Source organism: Archocentrus centrarchus, chromosome 14 (genome assembly GCF_007364275.1).
Source record: "Archocentrus centrarchus isolate MPI-CPG fArcCen1 chromosome 14, fArcCen1, whole genome shotgun sequence".
Lineage (NCBI taxonomy): Eukaryota > Metazoa > Chordata > Actinopteri > Cichliformes > Cichlidae > Archocentrus > Archocentrus centrarchus.
Window position 1 is genome coordinate 24,876,663 of NC_044359.1, and position 24,701 is coordinate 24,901,363.

At 41.3% G+C, this 24,701-nt stretch overlaps 2 protein-coding genes across 2 annotated transcripts; one reads left to right on the forward strand and one right to left on the reverse strand.

Moving 5' to 3' along the window:
- On the forward strand, window positions 1-19,464 carry supt20 (SPT20 homolog, SAGA complex component). The gene is given in 25 exon segments (XM_030746771.1): window positions 1-135; window positions 652-747; window positions 891-926; window positions 1,100-1,225; window positions 2,417-2,543; window positions 2,655-2,758; window positions 2,942-3,058; window positions 3,184-3,237; window positions 3,385-3,498; window positions 3,500-3,525; window positions 3,723-3,838; window positions 5,809-5,849; window positions 8,141-8,197; window positions 8,334-8,411; window positions 9,966-10,135; window positions 10,225-10,257; window positions 10,360-10,471; window positions 10,714-10,819; window positions 11,137-11,292; window positions 11,665-11,977; window positions 12,063-12,178; window positions 14,428-14,483; window positions 15,121-15,231; window positions 16,312-16,402; window positions 18,436-19,464. Coding segments are annotated over 24 exon segments (2,370 nt in total). The 5' UTR covers window positions 1-135; window positions 652-744; the 3' UTR covers window positions 18,543-19,464.
- On the reverse strand, window positions 19,393-22,931 carry exosc8 (exosome component 8). The gene is made up of 11 exons (XM_030746770.1): window positions 22,890-22,931; window positions 22,604-22,640; window positions 22,446-22,509; window positions 22,271-22,344; window positions 22,138-22,183; window positions 21,929-22,034; window positions 21,784-21,829; window positions 21,612-21,708; window positions 21,357-21,477; window positions 21,151-21,257; window positions 19,393-19,605 (listed from the first exon to the last, which is right to left on the reverse strand). Exons 1-11 carry the CDS (start codon window positions 22,904-22,906, stop codon window positions 19,487-19,489), a joined length of 834 nt encoding a protein of 277 aa, XP_030602630.1. The 5' UTR covers window positions 22,907-22,931; the 3' UTR covers window positions 19,393-19,486.
- Window positions 22,932-24,701: the final 1,770 nt, after the last annotated feature.

Below are 24,701 nucleotides of genomic sequence, written 5' to 3' on the forward strand. Positions count from 1 at the left end.
GAAGTTTAGCTGTTGTTGACACACTGGAAGAAAATGGCTGCTGCTCCGACTTTTTTTCAATGAAGACACCGATATTTCAATTTCATTTCATTTTCTTACATCGGAGCTACAGTCGACCGCTATGCAATCTAAAAGGCAAGTGGACTGTGTTTGTTTAGACTGCCGTCGCTTGTTCGGGTTGTGTCTCAGAAGACGTGAGCCCGGCAGCGCAGCTGGTAACTTACAGGTTTGCCCACTCGGAACGGGCTAGCATGCTAACGGTGGCTACCTTAGCTCAACGGTCAGGCATCAACGAGTTGTTGCTATTCGGCTCCTCTCTTGACTGGGCTCACAGTCATCAGAGTTCACTGACCTTTGCTGTCTTGTTCTATTGACTCTGACACATTGTGTGAGCAGATTTGTTGTTTAATTTTTAAATCGAAGCTAATGATAAAAGAACTTAGATTGAACAGTTTGGCTCATCAGTCCTTGCATCTGCTTGGCTGTGGCATCTCTGACTGGGTGCCAGCTGGACGATTTAGCATCAGCACTCTCTTACCAGCGTGCCAGCAACATACCGAGTGCATCTCTATTCATTTACCTGTAATCTGCGTTTTGTTTTCTTTTTCTTGCCACGCTGCTTGCAATAACCTGTGTTGTGCTGTCGTGCAGGCTGTGAATGGTCACTTTAGGGAGGTGACAGTGTGGGTCAGAAAGGTCAGCATCGTCTACCGTCACTCAGCTTGAAGCTGGCGGTGGACCACAATGGTAAGTTTAATCTCCGTCAGCTCATTCAGCTCTACATATACAAAGGACTCCTACTGTAGTGTTTCATGCCAGATTCTGATCTCTATTGGTCTGTGAGTTCCAGCTGTTGCTGATCTGTTTCACTTTAATCTTATCCCCCAAAGCAACAAGTTTTGGAATATGCATTGGATCGAGCCGAGGTAATTAAACCAGTGTTTTAGCTTGGTGTGTTTACAGAACAATAAATTAAAAACATGTACTCATGTGTGTGTCCCAGAGCAAAAGTTAATGGATCATTCACTGACCAGGTTAGTGAGTCGTTTTGTGCCCCATTATTCATTAATGATGTGTGTGTGTGTTATTTGTTTATCAGTACATTGTTGAAAGTGCTCGACAACGACCAGCCAAGCGAAGAATATCATCTGGCGGGAGGAAGAGTTTATATCAGAAGCTCTATGAGCTCTACATAGAGGAATGTGAGAAAGAGCCAGAGTTAAAGGTTTGTGTTGTGCACCTTGACTCACTTAATACTTGGTAATTACTGGCATATAATAAAGCCTTATTTAAAGCCAAGCTTTAGGGAATAATTTGGAAGAAGTTATATTTTTATTATGGCCCAAACCCCCCTGTTTCCTGTTTGCTGCACAAACATGTTTTAGGTGTATTAGTTAGAGCAAGAGAAGCAACAACTATGTAATAGTGTGTTTTACCCCAAAACTTGTGGATATAGAACTTAAAGTTGCTTCCTGCATTTGTTTACTGCAAAACCTGCTTAATCAAGCCTTTAATTACTCAAATTATCATGTCAATAATATAATGTTCCTTCACAGTACAAAAAAATAAGTCCACATCTATTAAAGTATTATAGACAGACTAGGTCAGAAATGTCTAAATTAGCCTTTAGATTTTTACACTTGAGAATGCATGGCATGTATAATTTTTAGAAATTGGCTCCATAGATTATTGATTTTTCTTCTGGCCATGCAATGCTATTTATATATCTAGATTGTTTTGGTGTGAGTTCCTTTATTTTGGAGATATCTCTTAAATATAATTAACCTAAGTGGCACTCACCTTATGTTCAAAATACAAAAAAATAAAAATACTTGGCCCAGTTAAAAAAAAAAAAAAAACACAAACACAAACAGTGTTGTGAGTGGCCTCTTGCAGGAACTGTTTTCTTTCTAACTACATTGACCTTATCACTTTGTGGAAGGAAGTATATATCTAGAAGGATGTAATCATTTATGTGATGATCCTCCCTAGCTGCAAGCTTTTTTCATTGACAAATATAACCATGAGAAAGGAAACAGCCCTTTTATTAAGTTGCTTACAAGAAGGTTTGTGGAATTTCTTTTGTTTGTTTATTTTTGATTAAATAGGCTTTGATTTTGTTTTTGGAAAGAGGCATTGCTGCTAACCTTTTTAAAAGTTTTATTTATTTATTTTTTTGACATCTTGAGTGCCACAGGGCAAGTACTGTCTGTTTCTGTTGCACTAAAGAGAAGACAGATGTTTTTACAGCCAAGGGGTTAGAGGAGAAATATCTAAATCTGAATTTGGGATTTAGTGTCCTTTTAAGAAAACACAGAATAACTGCTGTTAAGCAGGTTAAAAACTCATCATAAGGTTTGAGTTTCTAATGAGGAGTATTTGTCTTATGTGTGTTTTGTTTGCTGTCTTTCTGAAGAATTTGAGGAGAAATGTGAATCTACTGGAGAAGCTGGTGTCTCAGGAGTCTGTATCATGTCTGGTGGTTAATCTGTACCCTGGGAATGAAGGCTATTCTTTAATGCTCAGGGGCAAAAATGGATCTGGTAAGACAAGTAAAAAAAAAAAAACTGCAAATGACCATGAGGGTTTGTTTTTTTGGCTCTGTGCACTACAGTTGTCTCATCAGTAATGGATACGTTTGTGCTGCTTTCTAGATTCTGAAACTATTCGCCTGCCATACGAAGAAAGAGAATTGCTGGAGTACCTTGATGCTGAGGAGTTGCCACCTATTCTGGTGGATCTGTTGGAGAAATCACAGGTGTGTATGTGTGATGGATTTTGAAATCTGTCTGCAGTAATTTTAAGCACAACATGCAAATATGAGTGCAGAACCATGTAGGGTTTCCTGACATCCTAGAATATAATATTTTTCTGTTTTGATTAGTGATGTCCCTGTTTTTTGTTTTTTTTAACCATTTCTTGGTTATGGATTATGTGTCAGGTGAACATCTTCCACTGTGGCTGTGTAATAGTAGAGGTCAGAGACTACCGGCAATCTGGTAATACCAAGATTCCCACCTATCAGAGCAGACACATCCTGCTGCGGCCAACCATGCAGGTAACATCTGTGAATATCATTTGAGCAAATATGAGATTTTAATGAAGAATGAGTGGAAACCTACAGTTGATCTTTGGCACACTAAAGCTGACTTACTTACGTTATAACTTTTTTTTGCCATGCAGACTCTAATCTGTGATGTCCATGCCATGACCAGTGATCACCACAAGTGGACACAGGTAAAGTATGATGTTCACTGTCTTGTCTGAAACACGTTGTTGTATATTTTTATACAGCTGTGATTTCTTATGAAGCAATGCGGTGCTCCCTCCCAGGTCTTTGTGGCTCAGGTGTTTTCTGTAGCATCTCCTTGTTCTTTGCTTTAGGATGACAAACTGCAGCTGGAGAGCCAGTTGATTTTGGCCACAGCTGAACCTCTGTGCCTGGACCCCTCCATTTCTGTTACTTGCACAGCTAACCGCCTGCTCTACAACAAACAGAAAAATGAACACTCGCTCCATGAAACGGTACTGAATATACTCTTTTACTCATCAGGGTTGAAGTCAGCTCAGTGTGAAATCTGTTATGCCAGGATAAAGTTCTCATTTATTGATGTTATTTTCTGAAATTGAAGCCAGGGAAAGCTCCGTGACCGAGTAAAGGAAAAAAGGCAATAAATGAAACAAAGACCTTGGTTATGTTAACACGTTTGTTTGCATTGTAGGTGTTTCAAGAGGCACTCTCGAGCTGCATTGAACAGACAGCAGGAGCTGTCCCACCTGCCCATACCACCACAGCTACGACTCTACGACTACCACAGAGAAGAAAAGAGAGGAAACCGCTCCTCTCATTGACCTGAAGATCTCAAAGATCGGAACGTAAGTAGGAAGCATCCACACGTTTGGAAAGTATGTACTGTACTCTGAAAATGGCTACTAGTGATGATACTTTTCATTCATATTTTTATGCCAATAAAGTTAAATCTCTGAAAATGTGTGAATTGTAGATTATATTTAAGGGTGGCTGAGGGCTCAGGAGGTAGAGCAGGTGTGTGTGTCTCCAGAATCCAAACTGGGAGCTGGTTTTACAGGAGAGGGGCCAGATAGCTGAAGGCTCTGCCTCCCATTCTACTTTTAGAAACTCTAAGAACCACAGTAAGCCTGTAGTCTGAGAGCAAAGTGCTCTTTTGGGATAATATGATATTACGAGGTCTTAAGATATGATGGAGTTTGATTTTCCAAGCATTTGTATGTGAGAAGGATTTGAAAGTTAAATTCTGGATTTAACAGGATGCCAATGAAGAGCAGCTAATATGGGAGAAATATGATCTTTCTCGCCTCGTTGGTAGTCTCGCTGCAGCATTTTAGATCAGGGTGGAGGCTTTTTAGTAGCCTCTATTCTAGCTGTGACCGACTGCGAAAGCTTTCCTCTTAGACACTTAGCATGCTTAGTTTCTTATCCTGTGTTTCCACTATTCAGTAAGTAATGTTCAACTGGAAACCTGATGTACAGCCATATTTATAGCAAGGTTGCTGTGAATCCAAGCTGAGTGTTGCCTGATTCACTGGAAGGACACGGCTCAAGGAAGTCTGACCTTTTGTGCAAACGAGTCAACCTCATCAATGCGAAAACTTTGTGTCAATTTGATTGCTGTAATAACTATTTTTAGCTCATCCAGCCAAAGGACTTATGAGCTTATGCAATTGTGAGGCAACTGTCATCTAGCCCACCACAATTCACAAGAATTGCCTACTCCTCCTGGACCAGTCAGATTTTAGTGAAACAACAAGAATTTGATGTGGATACGACTTCTCACTGGATTGAATTCTCATTAGATTGTACAGTATAGCCAACCAGTGACAACAAAACTTATAACTTTCATTCTGTACAATAGCCTCAGTACTACTACTGAGTTACTTACATTCTGCTATATGTAATAATGTGTTTCTGAATGTTTTTAAAAGCTGGTACTTTTGTGATTATTTACAGGTTTAAATGTGGTACACACTTTGCATATATGCCGATAAAATGAAATTCACTGGCTGTGTTTATAATTTGGCAGACTTTCTCCCAAATGAGAATCATTTATAATCGAATTGTTTGTCCAATCATTTACCTGTCTGTCTGTCTATTGTGAGCAATAATTTGGGCAGTGTTGCTGCCTACAGCAGCATTCAGCCATTGTAAAATCTGGAGTCTGTTCAAAACAATTAAGCACTACATTTTGGCTTTTACTGCAGTTTACTGTGTGCTAAACCACAGATCCTCTTCTTTGCCTGCTTATGTCTTTTTTAAAATGTAGACTAAATTTTCAAAGGGAGTCATTAGGACAATAGGTGAAAGCAAGTTGATGCTTCGGTATTCTATTGTGTTCCTCTTTGCTTCTCAGTATGGTTGACAAAAATCTCTTAACCTCACCAACTCTCACTGGTTTTGTCTAACACCTCTTGTCTGTGTAGATTCTCAGTCATCCAGGTCATAGTAGTCTCTGGAGCTTGAAAAAGGCGACTGGACTTCTTTTTGTTTCTTGAAGACGTTTCACCTCTCATCCGAAAGGCTTCTTCAGTTCTCAACCAAATGGTGGAGAGACCCAGGTATTTAAACCCCTGTGGGTGTAGTCCCCTGGAGGTGGTTATGACCCTCTATTGATCATGTGCTTGAACACATGTGCCCAGGTGTGAAGGGGGCGTGGGTCATATTTAATCAGTGGTTTCAGTTGAAACCAATTTAGGACTCCGCTCCATTGTTTCCTGTGGCCTATTGAGGTCACTGGAACAAAGGTGTGAATGGGGGTTGAGACGTCTGGGAAGGGAGCTCAGGACAGCACTGTAAGCGGGGGAAAGTTGGTGACGTAATTCACCTCCTCTGTTCAAAGATGGTTGTTCACAGTGGACATAGATGGCTTCTTTCACTCCTATTTCAAACCATCTGTTTTCCCCTGTCCAAAATGTGAACATTGGCATCCTCAAAAGAGTGCCCTTTTTCCTTCAGATGCAGATGTACTGCTGAATCTTGTCCTGTCGAGGTGGCTCTTCTATGTTGTGCCATTCGTTTGTGAAGAGGCTGTTTGGTTTCACCAATGTAGAGGTCCGAGCACTCTTCACTGCACTGAACAGCATACACTACATCGCTGATCTTGTGTTTGGCGGGTTTGTCCTTGGGATGAACCAGTTTTTGTCTTAGGGTGTGACTTGGTTTGAAGTATACTGAGATGTCATGATGGGAGAAAATTCTTCTGAGTTTCTCTGACAAGCCTGACACATATGGGATGACAATGTTGTTCCTCTTGTCCTTCTCATTCTCTGTAGTTTGTGTTTGGCCTTCATTCCTGTGCATCTTAGCTGATTTGATGAAGGCCCAGTTGGGGTAACCGCATGTTTTGAGGGCTTTCTTAATGTGTGTGTGTTCCTTATGCTTCCCTTCTGCCTTAGAGGGAACACTTTCCGCACGGTGTTGTAGGGTCCTGATCACCCCAAGTTTGTGTTCCAGAGGGTGGTGGGAGTCAAAGAGGAGATACTGGTCTGTGTGTGTGGGCTTCCGGTAAACTTCAATGTTTAGGCTTCCATCTTCCTCGATAAGCACCGCACAGTCCAGGAATGGTAACTTGTTATCTCTGGTGTCCTCCCTGGTAAAACGTATGTATTTATCCACTGAGTTAATGTGACGAGTGAAGGCTTCTACTTCTTGGGTTTTGATTTTGACCCAGGTGTCATCTACATATCTGTACCAGTGGCTAGGTGCCATCCCTTTGAAAGAACCAAGAGCTTTACTTTCCACTTCCTCCATGTAAAGGTTGGCTACAATGGGAGACACTGGGGAGCCCATGGCACATCCATGCTTCTGTCTGTAGAATCCATCATTGTATTTAAAATATGTTGTGGTAAGGCAGAGATCTAAAAGTGCACAAATCTGATCTGGGGTGAAGCTGGTTCTGTTCTGTAGGAGTCGTCTTCCTGTAGTCGTCTTCTGACGGTCTCCACTGCCTCAGTTGTAGGTAATGCAAGTGAAAAGTGAAACCACATCAAAGGACACCATGGTTTCATCTGGATCCAGTACAAGATTCTGGACCTTGTTAGTAAAATCTGTAGAGTTTCAATGTGGTTGGGGTGTGATGCCAACAAGCGGTGATAAGATGGTGGCGAGGTGTTTGGAAATGTTGTAGGTGACCGAGTTTATACTGCTGATAATGGGTCGAAGTGGGACTCCTTCTTTGTGGATCTTTGGGAGTCCATAAATGCATGGAGTGGCTTCTCCAGGGGTACGGTAGTAAGTGGGGCGGTCAATGGCTTTTCCTTTTCAAGTTGTTGCCAGGCAGCAAACAACTTTTTTCTTGTAGTTGCTTGTGGGATCACGTCTCAAGACCTCATAAGTATTGTTGTCACTGAGGAGTGTAAGTAATTTTGTTGTGGTAATCCGATGAATTCAGCACAACCGTGCACCTCCCCTTGTCGGCTGGCAGTATGGTGATGTTTTGATCCTTGCTTAGGGCTGTGATGGCCTTCTTCTCCGGAATGGTGAGGTTGGATGGAGGAAGTCTTGCACTGGAGAGAGTGGCTGAAACTTTCATCCTGATCTGTTCTGCTACAGGATGAGAAAGTTTGTTATTCTTATAGCGGTTTCTGTTGCTGTGATGAGGTCTACTATAGGAAGCTGTTGTGGGGCTATGGCAAAGTTGAGTCCTTTGGCTAGCACATTTTCTTCTGGTTTGGTGAGGACCCTGTCTGATAGGTTCTTCACCCACTTTCCTTGGTTTCCATTGCTTATCGTGTCGTCCTGTTTGTTAACAGATGAATGGTATGCCTTGGTTTGCAGAGTTTGAAATTTACGTAGTTGTCTTTCCTTGCCTTTGATGTGTTGTGCGAGCTGGGCTTTAAATATGACCCACGCCCCCTTCACACCTGGGCACATGTGTTCAAGCACATGATCAATAGAGGGTCATAACCACCTCCAGGGGACTACGCCCACAGGGGTTTAAATACCTGGGTCTCTCCACCATTTGGTTGAGAACTGAAGAAGCCTTTCGGATGAGAGGTGAAACGTCTTCAAGAAACAAAAAGAAGTCCAGTCGCCTTTTTCAAGCTCCAGAGTCTAACACCTCTTGTTTTTCTTCCTACTGTCATTCTGGCCTGTCGTCTCTTGCAGTGTGTTGACATGTGGAAGCAGAACAACTGCCAACTAACTGTGCCCAAGGAAATTGATGTGAGTAGCTCCTTTTAAAGACGGCAACTTAAATACTTGAGCCAACATTAAAAAAAAACACATAAAACCACTCAAGTCATAGTCTGGCAATAAAATGTGCATCCTGTAAAACGGCTTTATTTGTATGTTGATTTAGGTGGAAAAGTATGCTGTGGTTGAGAGGTCTTTGCAGTTGGAGGACTCTCAGCCTAACACTGTGATCTGGCCTGCTGAGGTAGGTTTGGCAGCAGAAATCTGTACCTTGTTAAGATCAATAATGGTGGTTTATTGTCAGAAACAAGCAGAGAATGCTTGCTTGAAATAGCAACTTTTTTTTTTTTTTTTAAAGAAGAAAAGCAAACATTTACTTTCTGACGCACTTCAATGTTCAAACCTGTTTGTTTCATTGTCAGCAATGCAAACATGTACAAAGTCAAAAAAGATTTAAAACAACCTTTCATAGTTTTCTTATCTTTTCTTAACTGATGGCTACAAATACAAATTGTGCCTGACTACAATCTGGAGTAAATATGGAATCATTGTACATTTCATGAGCAGCATTCTGTCCACAATACTGGACTGCTGATAGTGTCTCTCTCCATAAATAGTGCTCGACCTTTTTTTTTTTTTTTTTAACATACTTCCATTAATTGGAAGACTGGAAGTCACTGAGACAAGGGGTCAATTTTTTATTTTGGGCCCTTAATCCTCAAGCAACCAAGCAATTTTTCTGACCTGTGCTATAATCATGCTAGGGAAAATAGTGGTTGGAGACCACAGCATGACCATAATTATTGCAAGCATATGCAATGAACTTGTTCTAGTTACCTTTGAAATGTTCCTTCAAAGACTGGAACCAGGTCTGCGACCATTTGCAGTCAGTGGACATCTTCAAAGTGACTTTAGTGCATCAAGACAGCGATGAGACAGCAATAAGACTGAGTCAGTCTGCTATCAGTTTGCTATAGAAAGGGGTCAATTTGGCAAGACTATTACCCAAAATACAACCAGTTGGCATCCAGTTGAGTTGAGTCTCCTATTGCAAAAAAAAAAACACATCAAAGATGAGTTGTGCTCATTGGCGCAGACTGACTCAGATTGATTGCCAACATGTTGCCAATTTTTCTGCATTTATAAATTAGGCAGCAACTATATACAAACCTTTGCTAATCTGTCCGAGAGCGATTGCAGTCAGTCTGAGTCAGACTGCAATTGTTTAGAGACAGGTTGCTTCCCACTAGATGACCTGCAGTCATTTAGCAATCAAAAGTGGCCACCAACTACTTTCAGTCTGACCGCAAAAAATTTCAGTGCAATCACGAGGCAATGATTTTTCTAGCTGCAAGGAGGTTGATGTCATATAGATTTAAGTTTATTTTACATTTGTTTAGCCAATACTGTCTGTTACTTTTACAAAAAATTGTTTCAGTAATACTAGAAAATGATACATTTTGAAATTTAAGGTATGCTATTATCACTTTAACACCAAACTACACATGAACTCTGTGATACTTGGTTAAACAACAAATTACAATGAAGTCATAATAGTCGGAGTGTTTTATTTTGTGCAGAAAAACTCAAATATTTATTTATTATATCTGAAAATTGTACATGTAAAAATAGATGCCTAATTATGATATAACTACAAATTACAATAAAATCACAAGTCATAAATGACCCCATGTAGCTTTCCATTATCCTTTGTTACAAAAATTGGCGCTAAGAACAGGCAATTTGAAATCTCAGTTGTTTTGTCCTCTTGTTTTTTTGTTTTGTTTTTCTTACACAGGAAGTAGTAGATGACTACACATTTGAGTGTGAGGTGGGGGGACAAGCTCAGAGGACCAAGGTGTCTATCTTTCAGTCAATGGGAGACCCGCTTGTGTATGGGAAGATCTACTGTGCTAAAGAATCAAAAGCAGAGGATGACAGCTCAGACCTAAAGCTCATACATCCCCCGTAAAGACACTTTTAATACAAATTCTTAATACTAAACTAAATTGAAAATGCTGCTCTGCACTAGTTCATCTCTTTTCTATCTTTCACAGTTTCCTCATAGGGTCAAAGATCGATGCAGACCGGTGAGTCACATTGTTGACTGCTCTTCAAAAATTAATCAAATATACAATTTTTAGGGATCTAGTGCTGGAGAAGATGATGCAAGCTTTTTGTCTGTTCAATAGGTTTCTCACTCAGTACAAAGGCGTGTATGAGAGAGATGTCAAGTGTCAGGTCAAGATGTCCCATAACTCAGGCAACATGGGACAGGGGCCTCCCTCCCCCAGCAAAGATGAGGTAAACATGAGGTTTCATACTTCCTTGCTTGGGAGTAGAACTGATTCAGGGTTTGTTTGTTTGATTCTTGTTTTTTGGGGGTTTTTTTTTTGGGGGGGGGGGGGGGGGGGGGGGGGGTCCTTATCTATCTAATATTGCAACTCTGTTCTTGTGATTTGAAATTAGCACTGATGAGAAAATTACTTTTGTGTTACTGTTGCAAAGCAGTGTGGCTAAAAAACAGGTTTCACTATCATGCACAGGGTGATGGTATTTCTCCACTGGTCCAGACTTCTCTGTTGGGAAAAGGCGTGAAGCACAGACCCCCTCCCATCAAACTGCCGTCAGGATCCGGAAGCAGCTCCTCAGGTACAACTGCTACTTCTAACAAAGTCCAATTGTACATCAATACCATATGATTCCTTAGGAGAAAAGTGGGCTTAAAAAACCTCCATTTTGTGGGCTAATTTGAAGGGGGAAAAGGTTGCAGTCAAACCTTGTAGCAAAAAGACTTCTGATATTACAGTTTGATTCTTTGTGATAAGAAAGTTTGGTTACAGGAAAGACATCAAGCCCACCACAAACAAGTTTCACAGTCTGTGCACGTTCATTCTTAACAAGAGTACTTATCTGTTCTAATACTGCCCTCTTTATGCCATAAATATGTTATCTTTTTTTTTACCCAGGTAATCCATATAGTTCACAAACCACCAGTGGTCTACTTAAGTGTCCTACACCCCCTCCAGCCAAAAGCCAGTCTCTGAACAGAAAGCACTCCATGGACCTGGGCCAGGTGGGCCTGCTCTCACCTGCCTCCCTCTCCCCAATGGGATCCAATCAGAGTGAGTGCAGCAGAGTTGGACTGGAATGTTTTACCTCTGCTTTAAGCTTCTGAGTTTACCTGATCTGGAATTTTTTTATTTTTTTTTTAACACATTCTGGTAAATTACCTTGACAAGATTCCAGGTTCTTAAGAAAAATGGAAAAACAGTCACCTATTTGGGAGCTTAGCAAATACAGATAATATTGCACCACCACAAGCCCTTTTCTCTGTAGTAGAGATTCTAACTAAAATCAGATGCTATGCAAATTGACCAAAAAAAGATCAAGTTTTGATATGACTAGTGCCTCATAATTTAAATTTAGCTTTTCAGCTGTTATTAAAGATGACCTTAAACTTAGTTTACTATTTTGACCCTCTTTTCCCCTTTCAGGATCAGGAACCCCCAAGCCATCTACCCCGACACCCACCAACACGCCATGCTCGACCCCTCATCCCTCTGACGCCCTCTCAGCCCCTCTCTCAGTGACCCCTACCCCTTCAGACCCTCCCTTGGTTCAGAGCCAGTCACAGAATGCCCTCCTCACGCCTTTCGCCCAACAACCACTGGCTTTAAGCCAGCCGCTGCCTGTCATGACCATTCCCCTGCCCACCATGGGTACATCCATCACCACAGGAACTACATCGTCACAGGTCATGGCCAATCCAGCAGGGCTCAATTTTATCAACGTGGTCAGCTCTGTCTGGTAATAAATAAAAATAGCCTTGTATGTCACATCACACCTGCTAATCACTGTCGCTTTTAATGATGCTTTTGTACTGTCTGTGTAGCAGTCCTCAGACTTTGATGAGTGGCTCCAACCCCATGCTGGGCACAGGCTTAAACCTGAGTGGACTCCTCCCAACTGGAGGGTTGATGCCCACCATGCAGTCTGCAGCCCAGGCGGGTAAGAAATTTAATGTCCCCCCTTTGTATTACTTTCGTATTACATGCAGACAGACATGCTACAAACTAGCAGTGAGTTTCCATAAAGGCTACCCTTTATACACTGCCTGGCCAAAAAAAAAAAGTCACCACCTGGATTTAACTAAGCAAATAGGTATGAGCCTCCTATTGGATAATTACTGCATGGGCGATTATCTTTCAGCTGGCAGCAAGTTATTTAACCCCGACTGGTGCAATGAGTTGCTTCTCATTTCTTAAACAACCATGTCGAAAGACACATCGCGTGGTGGTGGAAAAAATGTCAGTCTGTTTGAGAAGGGTCAAATCATTGGCATGCATCAAGCAGAGAAAACATCTAAGGAGATTGCAAAAACTATTAAAATTGGGTTAAGAACGCATTATTAAAGACTGGAAGGATAGTGGGGACCCATCATCTTCCAGGAAGAAATGTGTCCGGAAAAAATCCTGAATGATCGTGATCTGTGAAGAAAAACAACAGTAGCACTCAGGGCTATGTTTAATAATGAAAGTAAGAGCATTTCCACACGCACAATGCGAAGGGAACTCAAGGGATTGGGACTGAACACCTGTGTAGCCTTAAGAAAACCACTAATCAGTGAGGCTAGCCAGAAAAAAAGGGCTCCAATTTGCTAGGAAGCATAAAGATTGGACTCTGGAGCAATGGAACAAGGTCATGTGGTCTGATGAGTCCAGATTTAACCTGTTCCAGAGTGATGGGCACATCAGGGTAAGAAGAGAGGCAGTGAAGTGATGCACCCATCATGCCTAGTGCCTACTGTACAAGCCTGTGGGGGCAGTGCTATGATCTGGGGTTGCTGCAGTTGGTCAGGTCTAGGTTCAGCAACATTATGTGCTTAAAGAATGAGGTCAGCTGACTGCCTGAATATACTGAATGACCAGGTTATTCCATCAGTGGATTTTTTTCTTCCTTGATGGCACGGGCATATTCCAAGATGACAATGCCAGGATTCATCAGGCTCAAATTGTGAAAGAGTGGTTCTGGGAGCACGAGACATCATTTTCACACATGGATTGGCCTCCACAGAGTCCAGACCTCAACCCCACTGAGAATCTTTGGGATGTGTTGGAGAAGGCTTTGCGCAGTGGTCAGAATCTGCCATCATCACTACAAGATCCATCCATCCATCCATTCGCTTCCGCACATCCTGTTAAGGGTCGCGGGGGGGCTGGAGCCTATCCCAGCTGTCATAGGGCGAGAGGCAGGGTACACCCTGAACAGGTCGCCAGCCTGTTGCAGGGCCAACACAGAGGGACAGACGACCTTTCACACTCACATTCATGCTCTCATTCACACCTATGGGCAATTTAGATTAGCCAATTAACCTAACCCCAGTAAGTGCATGTCTTTGGAATGTGGGAGGAAACCGGAGTACCCGGAGGAAACCCACGCAAGCACGGGGAGAACATGCAAACTCCACACAGAGAGAGGGAGAGGCCTGGGCCAAGGTGGAATCGAACCCAGGCCTTCCAGATGGTATTCTAACTGTGAGGCAGCAGTGCGAACCACTACGCCACCGTGCTGCCTCATCACTACAAGATCTTGGTGAAAAATTAATGCAACACTAGATGAAAATAAATCTTGTGACATTGCAGAAGCTTATTGAAACAATGCCACAGCAAATGCACGTAATCAAAGCTAAAGGCGATCCAACGAAATATTAGTGTGTGACCTTTTTTTTTGGTGGTGACTTTTTTTTTGGCCAGATAGTGTGTAATTACCATGTTCCTAAGATGCATCCATACAGGAAGCACTCGTCGTGCATCACTCTGTAGCTGATGGTTCGTCTCTAGTTGACCTACCAGGCTCTGGTTGCCAGGGTTACCCTCTAATCACATAATGCCATTGAGGTCTCAGTACCACATCACTGCAAATCACTCCTGTTTGGACATAACTTTATGCAATTTGCATTCCTCTCATTACATTGGCCACTCCAGACACACGATTAAACAGTTGACAGACAATCCACCCGTGTGACCGCAAGGTGTCTGTACTATCCACACATAAGTCTGTGACATGTTTAAAATGACACGCACAAAGAACAACAGAAGGAAATGCAACAAGGAAATAGTGTTATTTTTGACTAAATCCGGTTCTGGAGTGTGTGCCTGTCCAGTAAAAAGTAACCCAGTGGGTCTAATAGATAAAAAATATTAAGACAGAGCCTTTTTTGTCTTATTGTTTTGTGGTAACTTTGATTTATGTTTCAGGGAGTCCTTTTGGCCTGAATAGCGGTGCTGGGTTGAGACCTCTGAACCTACTGCAGGTATGACTAAACTATTTAGTCTAAACACACTGTCAGTTGCATGCACTGGGTATTTGTTGGGCGTAGTCCTGATCCTCACCTGTGTTACCACACCTGAAATGGTGAAATGTGCATCAGCAGCAAAAATTTCCTCACACTTTCCTTCCCCACAACTCATTGTGTCCACAATGTAGTTGGGCACCCCTTATGAAAGTGTTTTAGCACAGAAAGGGGCATGCATCTTTTATGTAATGCCCTGACCTGAACAATTTAACATGATAGCATTATGGCCCCGCACCCCCTCTACCTGTACCTCTTATACTGCTAAGAGTCTCTTGGCAAAGGTTTTTGCTGGAGGGATAGCAGCAAAAGAAGTAAAGGCTATAATCTGCATGCAGACACAGCCTGTTTGAGGATCACTGCTTGTGCCATTCCCTTTATAGCCCTTTGTAGCTCTGTTAGTCTGATAGCAGTAATGATCAGTGCTGATCTTGTTGTTAACTCTCCATTTCCTTCTTCCTCCCTTTTTGGTTACATGTGCATCACTCCTTTCCCTCTGCCTTTCCCTCTGCCTTTCCCTCTGTCCTTCATCCTCATCTCCCTGTGTTTTATTCCACCACTTTTTGTTCGTTGGTGTGTCTGTATTTTACATCTTCAGATCCCCACTGCTCCTCTCATCTTTAATTCTCTGCAGCAGCAGCAGCTGTCTCAGTTCTCCCCACAGCAGAGTCAGTCAGCCACATCCAGTCCTCAGCAGCAGGGGGAGACGGTGAGACTCAAAATCATATATGCATAGTGTAGAACAGGGCTCTTCAACTCCAGGCCTCGAGAGCCCCTGTCGTGCAGGTTTTAGATGTGTCTTTGCTTCAACACACCTGAGTCACATATAGAAGTCATTAGCAGGACTCTAGAGAACTTGACTGCGTACTGAGGAGGTAATTCAGCTATTTGATTCAGGTGTGTTGGATCAGGGACACATCTAAAACCTGCAGGACAGGGGCTCTCGAGGCCTGGAGTTGAAGAGCCCTGGTGTAGAAGAAAGTAGTCTGAACAGTCATATTCATTTAATGGCAGCGACAGAGGGATGTTAGCAGTTATTCTGCAATAAAGATAAATACAGAGGTTTGAGATGAATAATGTTTACATTGGAAAGAAGTAGAGTCCATGTTCACACATGTATGACTTGAGTACTGCACAATGGCATAAAATGCTTTTTCTTTAAAGTGTTGGTCGTTGACTTGGGCACAGCTATTTATTTCAAAAAAATATGTGATATACAGAACTATTCATACCCATGAATTGAGTAAATTAGCATGGTTGGAGAGGTGGTAAATGAGCCAGGCAGCACTGTAATTAAACATCAGTGAGCTGTCATTACAGATTTATTTATTTATTTATTTTAAAGGGTGTATGTCAGAGTGGTTAGAAGGAAGGCAGGACTACAAAAGAAATCTCGTCCTCAAAAGGCAAATGAATAAAGGCTTTAGAACAACTATTTGAAACTACTGAGCCTGATAAATTCTACCTAGACATGAGTCACAGTGGAAAATTGAAACCTTTTAATCGTTTTCAAGACACTCTGCATCTTAAAAAAAGATTAATTTGAACAAATCTGCTTCAAATAACATTGAATGGCATCTCGCAGCAGTGATGTAAGCACAGTCAAAACACCTCACTGCCAAATGGGAACAAAATCACTACTTGTCTTTTGATTGTTTGGGGTTTTTTGGTTTGTTTTTCTGGTTTTGTAATTTTATGTGTGTGTGTGTGTGTGTGGTTTCATTGTACATATATTCTGCTTCTGTGGCAGTGTGTGATGGCTTTGTGTTATCTTTGACTTTCTTTTTAGAGCGACCAGGGGTCAGATCAAAGTTTAGGGAACCAGCAAACGGCAGTCATAAACCTGGGAGTTGGAGGCTTCATGTCTCCACAGGCAGCAGGTATGAGCAACACATATACACATACACACACACACACACACACACATACACACACACACACACACACACACACACACCATTTCTCTTCATAAGGTCCGTTAACCTGTTTCCAAACAAAATGACACTGTGCCACTAACTGGTACTAATAAGATGAGATTTACTAATGTATTCATCATTGTAATTACTGTTCATTAGGACTCTTAGTCTGTAACTAAACATGATCATTTTATTGAAGTTAGCCATTGTTCCTCTCAGTGGAGCATGTAACAACTGACAGGAGAGACTCAACTTCCCCTTCTTCTCTGCCACATTTTCTCTTTTCTTTTTCCTTTTCTTTGTTTTTTTTGCCCCCACCCTTCTGTCTTTCCTCCTGCACCATCTTCCCGTCCCTCTACTCAACTCGTCCTCGTTGCTAAACTCTCTGGATCACCCTGTTCACGCTATTTGCCCATGATGTGCTTTTTTAAAACTCGATGCACATGGTCATCGATCTTTGGCCTCCCTGCAATATTTGCTTTTGCTTCTTTTGCTTCTTTTGTGTGTGTGTGTGTGTGTGTGTGTGTGTGTGTGTGTGTGTGTGTGTGTGTGTGTGTGTGTGTGTGTGTGTGTGTGTGTGTGTGTGTGTGTTTTTATCCCCCTCTGAAACTATACCACACCCCTGTCCTCCCCTTAATCCTTGCAAATATTTCACTTTTTCCACTTGTTCATTTCCTCTCTTCTCACTTTTTTTTTCTCCCCATTCCTTCTGCTGCTTCTCTCCCTCTTGCCATCACATCCTTCCCTCTGGGGCTTCCTCTCTCCCTCCTCCCCTCCCCTCCCCCCCCACCCTTAGTGCTGTCCCAGTTGGGCTGTGGGCTGGACGGGTCTGGGCCCCCGCTGCCTTCTCCAAGGCTTCAGCAGCAGCACCAGCCACAGATCCAAGTAATACGGCAACATTAACATCCATATACACATACAGAGTTTGTTAGAGCCAAACATTAAGATTAGACACATCTGCCAGCTCTCCTTGCTTTTATTCAGCATGCAGGCTTTTGTTGTGCTAGACCATAAATTGTGAGAGAATTAGATAAATCAGCTTTCTTTACATATAGGTTCAGTACTTTTATCAAGTTAATGGATTTTAAAAATAACTTCCACCCACAGCTTTCATATAATACTAAGATAGCTTTAATGTAAACCTTATTCTTTTCCTAAAAATCTTAACTAAGTTTTTAGAAGAAAAAAAAAATCTTCAGTCACATTTTTTTTTATAGATACACACCCTTCACTCTACTTTGTGTTGTATGTTTGGTTCATATGCTGATTGATAAAGACCACAGTAGCCCCAGTATTCCCAGCAACCCACACACCAGAGCTTGTGGCACTTCCAATGGCAACAACTAACAAAGTGTCAAACTGGGAGGCATGTTCTTACACAGCATTTAGCAGCAGGGTCTGAAACTGTGTCACAGGGAGCATACTGCTGAAAGGTAGCTGACAGCATTGGGACAGAGATGTTAGGCTGTTCCACCGTAAGCATGAATCAGAGTCTTTAAGGTTATGTTTTACCCAGTTCAAGCTGCTGACTTACTCTGAGCAGAAAGCACGGTTTCCTGAGCTGCATGTTTGGTTTTTTTTTTTTTTTTTTTGCCAGAATCACAGCCAATAATTTGTGTGTCCAGACGCCACTGGTGCTGCTTGACTGTATCCTGCCTCACTCCCCAACACGTGACCTCCCCTGAATCTTATCTCTTCCTCTTCCTTCCCCTCTGCAACCCATTAACCACTCTCCTGTGTTTCTCTGCACACTCCTCTCGTATGTTCTGTGTGTCAGGCTTTAGTTCAGCTTCACTAACCCATGCCAATTCAGTAACACAAGGCACTGTGCTAGATAACACTTTGAGCGAGGGATTCCAATTAATGTGTGTTAACCAAGCTTGAGATGCTTACATACACCTTTAAAGTCGATGTCATTATTTTGTTCTGCATTATCTTATTTGTAGTAACATACTGAAGTCTACTCTCCCCCCCGTGTGTCTTTTTGCACTGAACAGTTGCGATTCTTGCACCACCAAATGCAGCAGCAGCAAATGGCTATGGGAGCAGCAGCTCTGCAGGGGGGAGCGCCGCGGCACCATACCGCCAGCCAACCAAGAAGTAAGAGGAAGAGGAGCACGCCTCAGCCCCTCCCCAAGTCATGACAGACTAAAATCACACTAAAACCTTTTCCCCACTTCTCTACAAGGACGTGAATGATCCATATTGTGCTCTTTGTCTGCCTCACTGTCAAGAGTGCAGGCAAAAAAAAACAAAACAAACAAAAAAAAACACACACTTTTCTGTCTTTTCTGTTTGTCTTTTCTAGCTGACAAATTTGTATGTAATGGTTGTCAGAAGTTTTGGAGAACCAAAACTGTGTCCACCATAGAGGATTTTTTTTTTTTTTAGAAAATGGAAGCCCTAAAATTAATAATCTTATTGCTATTTTTTAAGATGAAACAGAAGATGTTTGTTGTAAGTAGCGGGCTTCCACAATAATGCATCGGCCCTTCTGGAAGAATGGAGGCCCTGTGAACTGAGAGGCTCGTGGATGCACGCTCTCAGAGGACTCCGCTCAAGGCTGCCTGACCCTCCTGCCTCTACTCGGTCGACCCTGGTAGAAACTGCCCTTTAAGCACGGATCCCAACTGAGCTTACTGACACCAAATCCTCCCTATAGTACCATTACATGTGAAATGCAAATCTGATCTTGGAATTGTGCCTGGGGGCAGCGCTCTACCTCTCAGTCTGTTGAAAGTCTTTCTTCTCTTAGCAGTCCCGGCACAGGGCTCAAACAAGGACTCAAGATCAACATGCAAGAAGGTGTATCTGCTTTCGTATAGCACATTTGGAAAAAGGCATTTCCTTTTAATTAGTTCAGGAGCCATGAGCGTGTTCTTACGAGACATCAGTGTGTGTGTGTGAGAGACATTTCCAGACACTGAGAAATAATTTTTTAAGCAGTCTTTGTCAGCAGTTTTATTGTTATTAAAAAAAAAAGAATATATATTGACAGTGGAAAATACAGCTTTTAGATAAAAAAAAAAAAGCATGGTCTAAGTGTCGTTATTGTGCCGTCTTCACACTGTGTATAACTCTGTCAGTGAGTTTCTGGATCTCTCTCTGTCGTGCTGTTGCTCGACTGATACACTCCTGTAGCCTCTCTCCTGACAGCGATGTCCCACCTGAGCCACAACAAACGTTTGGGGGGAGTGTTTTAGTGCCAATGTATAGAACAGTTCATGAGATTTATTTTGAAACTCACTTCCTGCAGGAGCAGCATTTCTAGGCTGTCAGTTTTATAGTTGGGTCTAATGATTTTGGCATGACACCGTAGACAGATGAGGAAGAGCCTCAAAGCTGCATTCTTTACAAGTGCCACCAGGGGGCAACCCCTGTGACTGCAAAAAGACTTCTGGTAGTACAGAAGTCTCCACAAAAGTGGTCATTTTAAGTCATGCTGACAGAAACATTGGTCATAATTTACAAAATGGAGTTATTCTAAGAGTCAGAAAGGAGGGTGCACGCAATGGCTAACGACTGAGCGTGTTTCACACATCAGCCCCTCTCTTGTCAAATTACCTCGTGCCTCATTTTTTCTTATCCCAGATGACCCAAAGTAAAAATGTAATTAAAGAAAATCAATGCTGGCAATAGAACACTGGATATAAGGAACGTAAATTGAACTGCAGCAAACGGTAAACATACTTTGATCATTTTAGAGCAGCTCATGATCTGGATTTAGAGAGCTTATATAATTCTACGTTCCTCACACAAGGTGATGATTACAGCAACAATGGTTGTAGTTAACTTGTGGGTTTAACAGCCTGTTGTTGAAAACTGAAAAACACACTGCTAATGATCTGATCACGTCAATTTTGTTGATCACTTTCATAAGTGATCAGATGGTGCGTTGCTATGAATTATGGGGTGGAATTTTCTTCTTTCATAAAGGATGGTCCTCACAATGCTAGAGGAGGTAATGGAGGAAGCACTGAACTAGCTTTCATTAGCATTTGGAGAATTGAAACAGCTCTTATCTCAGGTCAAATCTAGGTTCGTGCCAAATTTATGATGCTGTTTCCTAAGTGTGAGCTTAGGTAAATGTCAGATTTCACTGTGAAACAACAACATTGCTAATAAAAACTATTTCATACATAAATACAGCACAATAACTTTAAAGGTGCAACAGGTTAGAAATATAAGGAAACGTTCAACTACAGAATACAGCCTACAATTTATACAGAGATTTCACAGTTTTTACTGTGTATTAATGTTTGATTTTGTCATATGAATTGTACATAATAAAACACTTCAGCTGTTTTCATTGAACAGCTGAACAAGGGAGTAATAACAGGATTTTACAGGACAGGAGAAATACTAGGAGTGTTTTGTGAGTACTGCATGCTGGTAAAACAAAGTCAAAATGTTGACAACAGCCTACAATGTGTCTGGTACCTATTATATATTTCCCAGTTGTTATGAAATAAGACAAAATGCGTTGAAAATGTCAGTCTTTATGGCATTTGTGAGCTATTTTTATTTGTGTTGACCGAACATGTTCCACCCGGAGACACAAATCCCCTTTGGGGTTGAATCAGGAGGAGCATCCGGCATAAAAATCTGCTAATCAAACATGTGGAACCACCTGCTGCAGTGACTGCTTTAACTTTAACCAAATCAGGTTTCCAGACTCAGAAAGGAAAAATCACTTAAAGCGTATTTCTGACCTGGTTTGTGCACACAGCAGAGCCGCTCGTCCTCGTCGGTCACCACCGTAAGCTGTGCTGTTGACAGACTCTCCTCCTCAGCCGTGGGGTCTACGATCAGTATGGAACTGCAGCAAGAGCAGGTCAGGATTAGAAAAAGAAAAGCATGATACTTAAAAAATGCACATTACAGGTTTTTTTAAAAAATTCTGGTTAGATAAACGTACTCATCAAAGACGCAAAAAGAGGCACCAACTGGATGTTTGTGAATCTGCAGCCCACGTCTCTTTTTTAAGTTCACCTCTGGTGTCGAGGTCTCCTTGTTGATAGTGACTTCTGGGAGTTGTGCTGTTGGGAGCCAGGATACTGTTAAGTTGGTTCTGCAATAATCAGTATCACTACATGGCAAATATTACAGATTTTTTTTATATTAAATAATCACATATGGACTTATTTCAGTACTGGAGAAATTTAACACGTACTGTTCTTTAGGGCAGCCAGCAATGCAATAATACAAGCATCCAATATGTTCCCATCATAGTCGAGACACATCAAGTCACAGTACAGCACCCAGCAGAGCTACAACAAGAGTCAGCAGTTTAATAGCAGTGGCTGGATATTTAACAGGCACATTCGGTGTGAGTGTAGGTTTACCTTTCCTCTGTCGATGCACAAGTCCTCTGTTTTTATCACTTCAGAGCTGCAACATCCACACAAAAATTTAGTAAAAACAGCACCGGGCTTAAAAAGTGTTACCACACATTTGATAAGAACTAACATATACTGAAGTCAGCGACACCTTTCAATGACATCAGCGATGAACTGGCTGGCGGCCTGTGCCTGCTCTCCCGGCGGGCCCGGCCGAAATCGAGAAGAACAAAGAGGCGGCAGGTCCACGTTGGGCACTAACAGAGATGAAGTCATTGTTTGAATGGCATGATATTAAATAAACAGCAGAGCAGCAGTCACTGGAGGGAGGAGGGGCTGACACCTCCTTACTGTACCTACCAACGTAGCCTTTGCCAGGTGCCTCCACTGTAGGGTTTGCCAGCTCCTGCAGATGAAGATATCGGTGAGCACTCATCAGTCTGATCCACTCACTAAATTATGCATTTTTAACTGCCGTGTGCTTGATTTTTACCGCTTTAATTCCGCATATGATTGTGGTATTTCCCAGCTTCACCAGGGCTGAGCCATCTGCTGTGGAAATTGACCCTGAACACGGAAACAAAAAAAATAAATAAATAAAAAACCAATAGTCAATATAGAAACACACACAATTAACACTGTGGGGGATAATGAGCGCTGTGCCTCACCTATGTTCAGTGTCGTGGCTCTGAAATCGGTCAGCTCCCGGCCATCAGGTCGACAATTTTCTTTCTGAAAGGAAATGAATAAAAATAACGCATATCCACCAGAGAGCAAAACACGGTGATCTTGTCAAGTGTGAGCTGAATGTGTTTCCACCACCAACCAGAAAGCTCCTGTGGTACTCCAGAGGCTCAGCAGTCCTGCAGGGTGAAAGGGAAAGAGGTAAAGATAAGCCACAGCACCGATGCGGATGACATGATGTCTGAACCAGTTTAACTACAGCACCGGAGAAGTGACGCACGAACTGAGTAAGTGATTGAGAAAGTAATAAATGGTCGCATTTAATATAACGCTAAACATGCAGTTACTTCGCTGATTAATAAATAAATACATAAATAATTTGTATTTTCCCTTTTAAAAATTACTGTGCAGAGTTTGTGTATTCTTACTTGAACCCAGCCGCCATGATGTTTTGATTAACCACGTGGGTTTTGGGCTTCGTCCTACGGTAGCCGGGTAGGAAGAAGCGCTCCACTGTTTCAAACCGATCAAAACAAACAACGATCAAAGAAAGTTTGCAAGCATATAAAACTCCCACCTCATTTATAGAGTTGAACATGCTTTCTGTAAATTCATAATATCTTAGATACAACCGGAAATCTACACATTTAATTCCACCAGGTTACCTGAATATTAAAAGTTCAGTTTCAATTTATTCACTCAATTTAACCATTACATCAAACATTCTATTACAACACTTGCTATACATGAGTGAAAAGGGAGCAGGAAGAAGAAAAAACCCTTGTGAAAACCTGCCCCTTTCTCAATAATTCTCAAAAAAATGTTTTTTTTTTACATGGCCGTATACTTTAAATCAATAATGTAAGTTGCAAACAATTATCATTCTCTTCATTACTCACTTAGAATTGCATAAGATTTAATAATTTTTTCCTTATAAAGTCTTTTGAATTGATTTATTGTAGAACATTTTTTTAGTTCATCATCCAAACTATTCCATAATTTTAAAGCATTTCTTTTATTTTGTTGTGTAAAAAGTATGCCATGATTCTTGACATTGTAGGGCGTGTGTGGGTGGGTGGGGGTAGGAGGTTAAAGGGTAGTATTTTACAAAAATAAAGGCAACACTGAAATACTGATTAGAATAGAATGCCTTTATTGTCATTATACAGGATGCACAATGAGATTGGAGATGTACAATGAAAGTGGAGTACAATGTACGATGTACAATGATATTATAGCTTAGGACTCAAAAAATACTCAAAATTTTGTAAGGTTGAAAGTCACAGATTTAAAAAAAATCTCATTATAAAACAATCTTATGACTTTATAGTCTAAAAGAGGTGTTGTTACCTAAAGGTTCCCTGAAAGTCACATTTTGGAGAACATTCCAGGAATATTCTACAAGAGAAACCTTCAGGAAACGTTCACCAAAATATGACCTTGGGGAATGTTCCCTGAACAACAAACTATAACTTTTATTTGCTTTCTTTGCTTTCATCCTCGCTGCAGGAAGGAGCACTTTCGCAGGTCATTCATCCCAACAGCAGTTAGACTGTATAACGCATCATAATGTCTTGGGTCACTTGGACACTTTACCTCCTCTGCCATCAGTTTATCCATACAGTCCAGATACATTTTATTTATTACACTCACCCATATAATGCATACCATGTATGCTGTGTACCTTACCGGCTACAAATGTATATAATGTTTTGATATCTGTATATAGTGTTTTGATGTGTGTATATGTGTGTATATGTACATGTGTGTATTGACATTGATATATATATTTTATGTATATAGTGCTTATGTATATGCGTATAGTTTTTTCTATTCTATTTTATTTTATTTTATTCTACTCTATTTTAGTTCATTTGTTTTTTACTCATCCTTTTCATTTTTCTTTATACTGAGCTGCTGTAATGCGCAAATTTCCCAGTTGTGAGATCATTAAAGTTTTATCTTATCTTATCTTATCTTATCTTATCTTATCTTATCTTATCTTATCTTATCTTATCTTATCTTATCTTATCTTATCTTATCTTATCTTATCTTATCTTTTTAGATCTCAACCATCACTGACATTAAAAGAGCTGTATTGCACACAGAAAGTATATCTGCCTATGGGAGTTTTTCAAACTAATTTTACACTGTGAGCCACATACAGCCCACTGGGCTGGGCCAGTGAAAATCCCCTTTCTGTCAGTGTGAAGAAGTTTAACTGAGATATCGCCATATAA

What these genes read in the sequence shown, in the direction of transcription:
- exosc8 (XM_030746770.1), bottom strand. An exon ending in ATCGCTGATGTCATTGAAAG is followed by an intron (nt 21,830 to 21,928) that starts GTGTCGCTGACT and finishes TGGATGTTGCAG; the next exon opens with CTCTGAAGTGATAAAAACAG. An exon ending in TCTTTTTGCGTCTTTGATGA is followed by an intron (nt 21,258 to 21,356) that starts GTACGTTTATCT and finishes CTCTTGCTGCAG; the next exon opens with TTCCATACTGATCGTAGACC.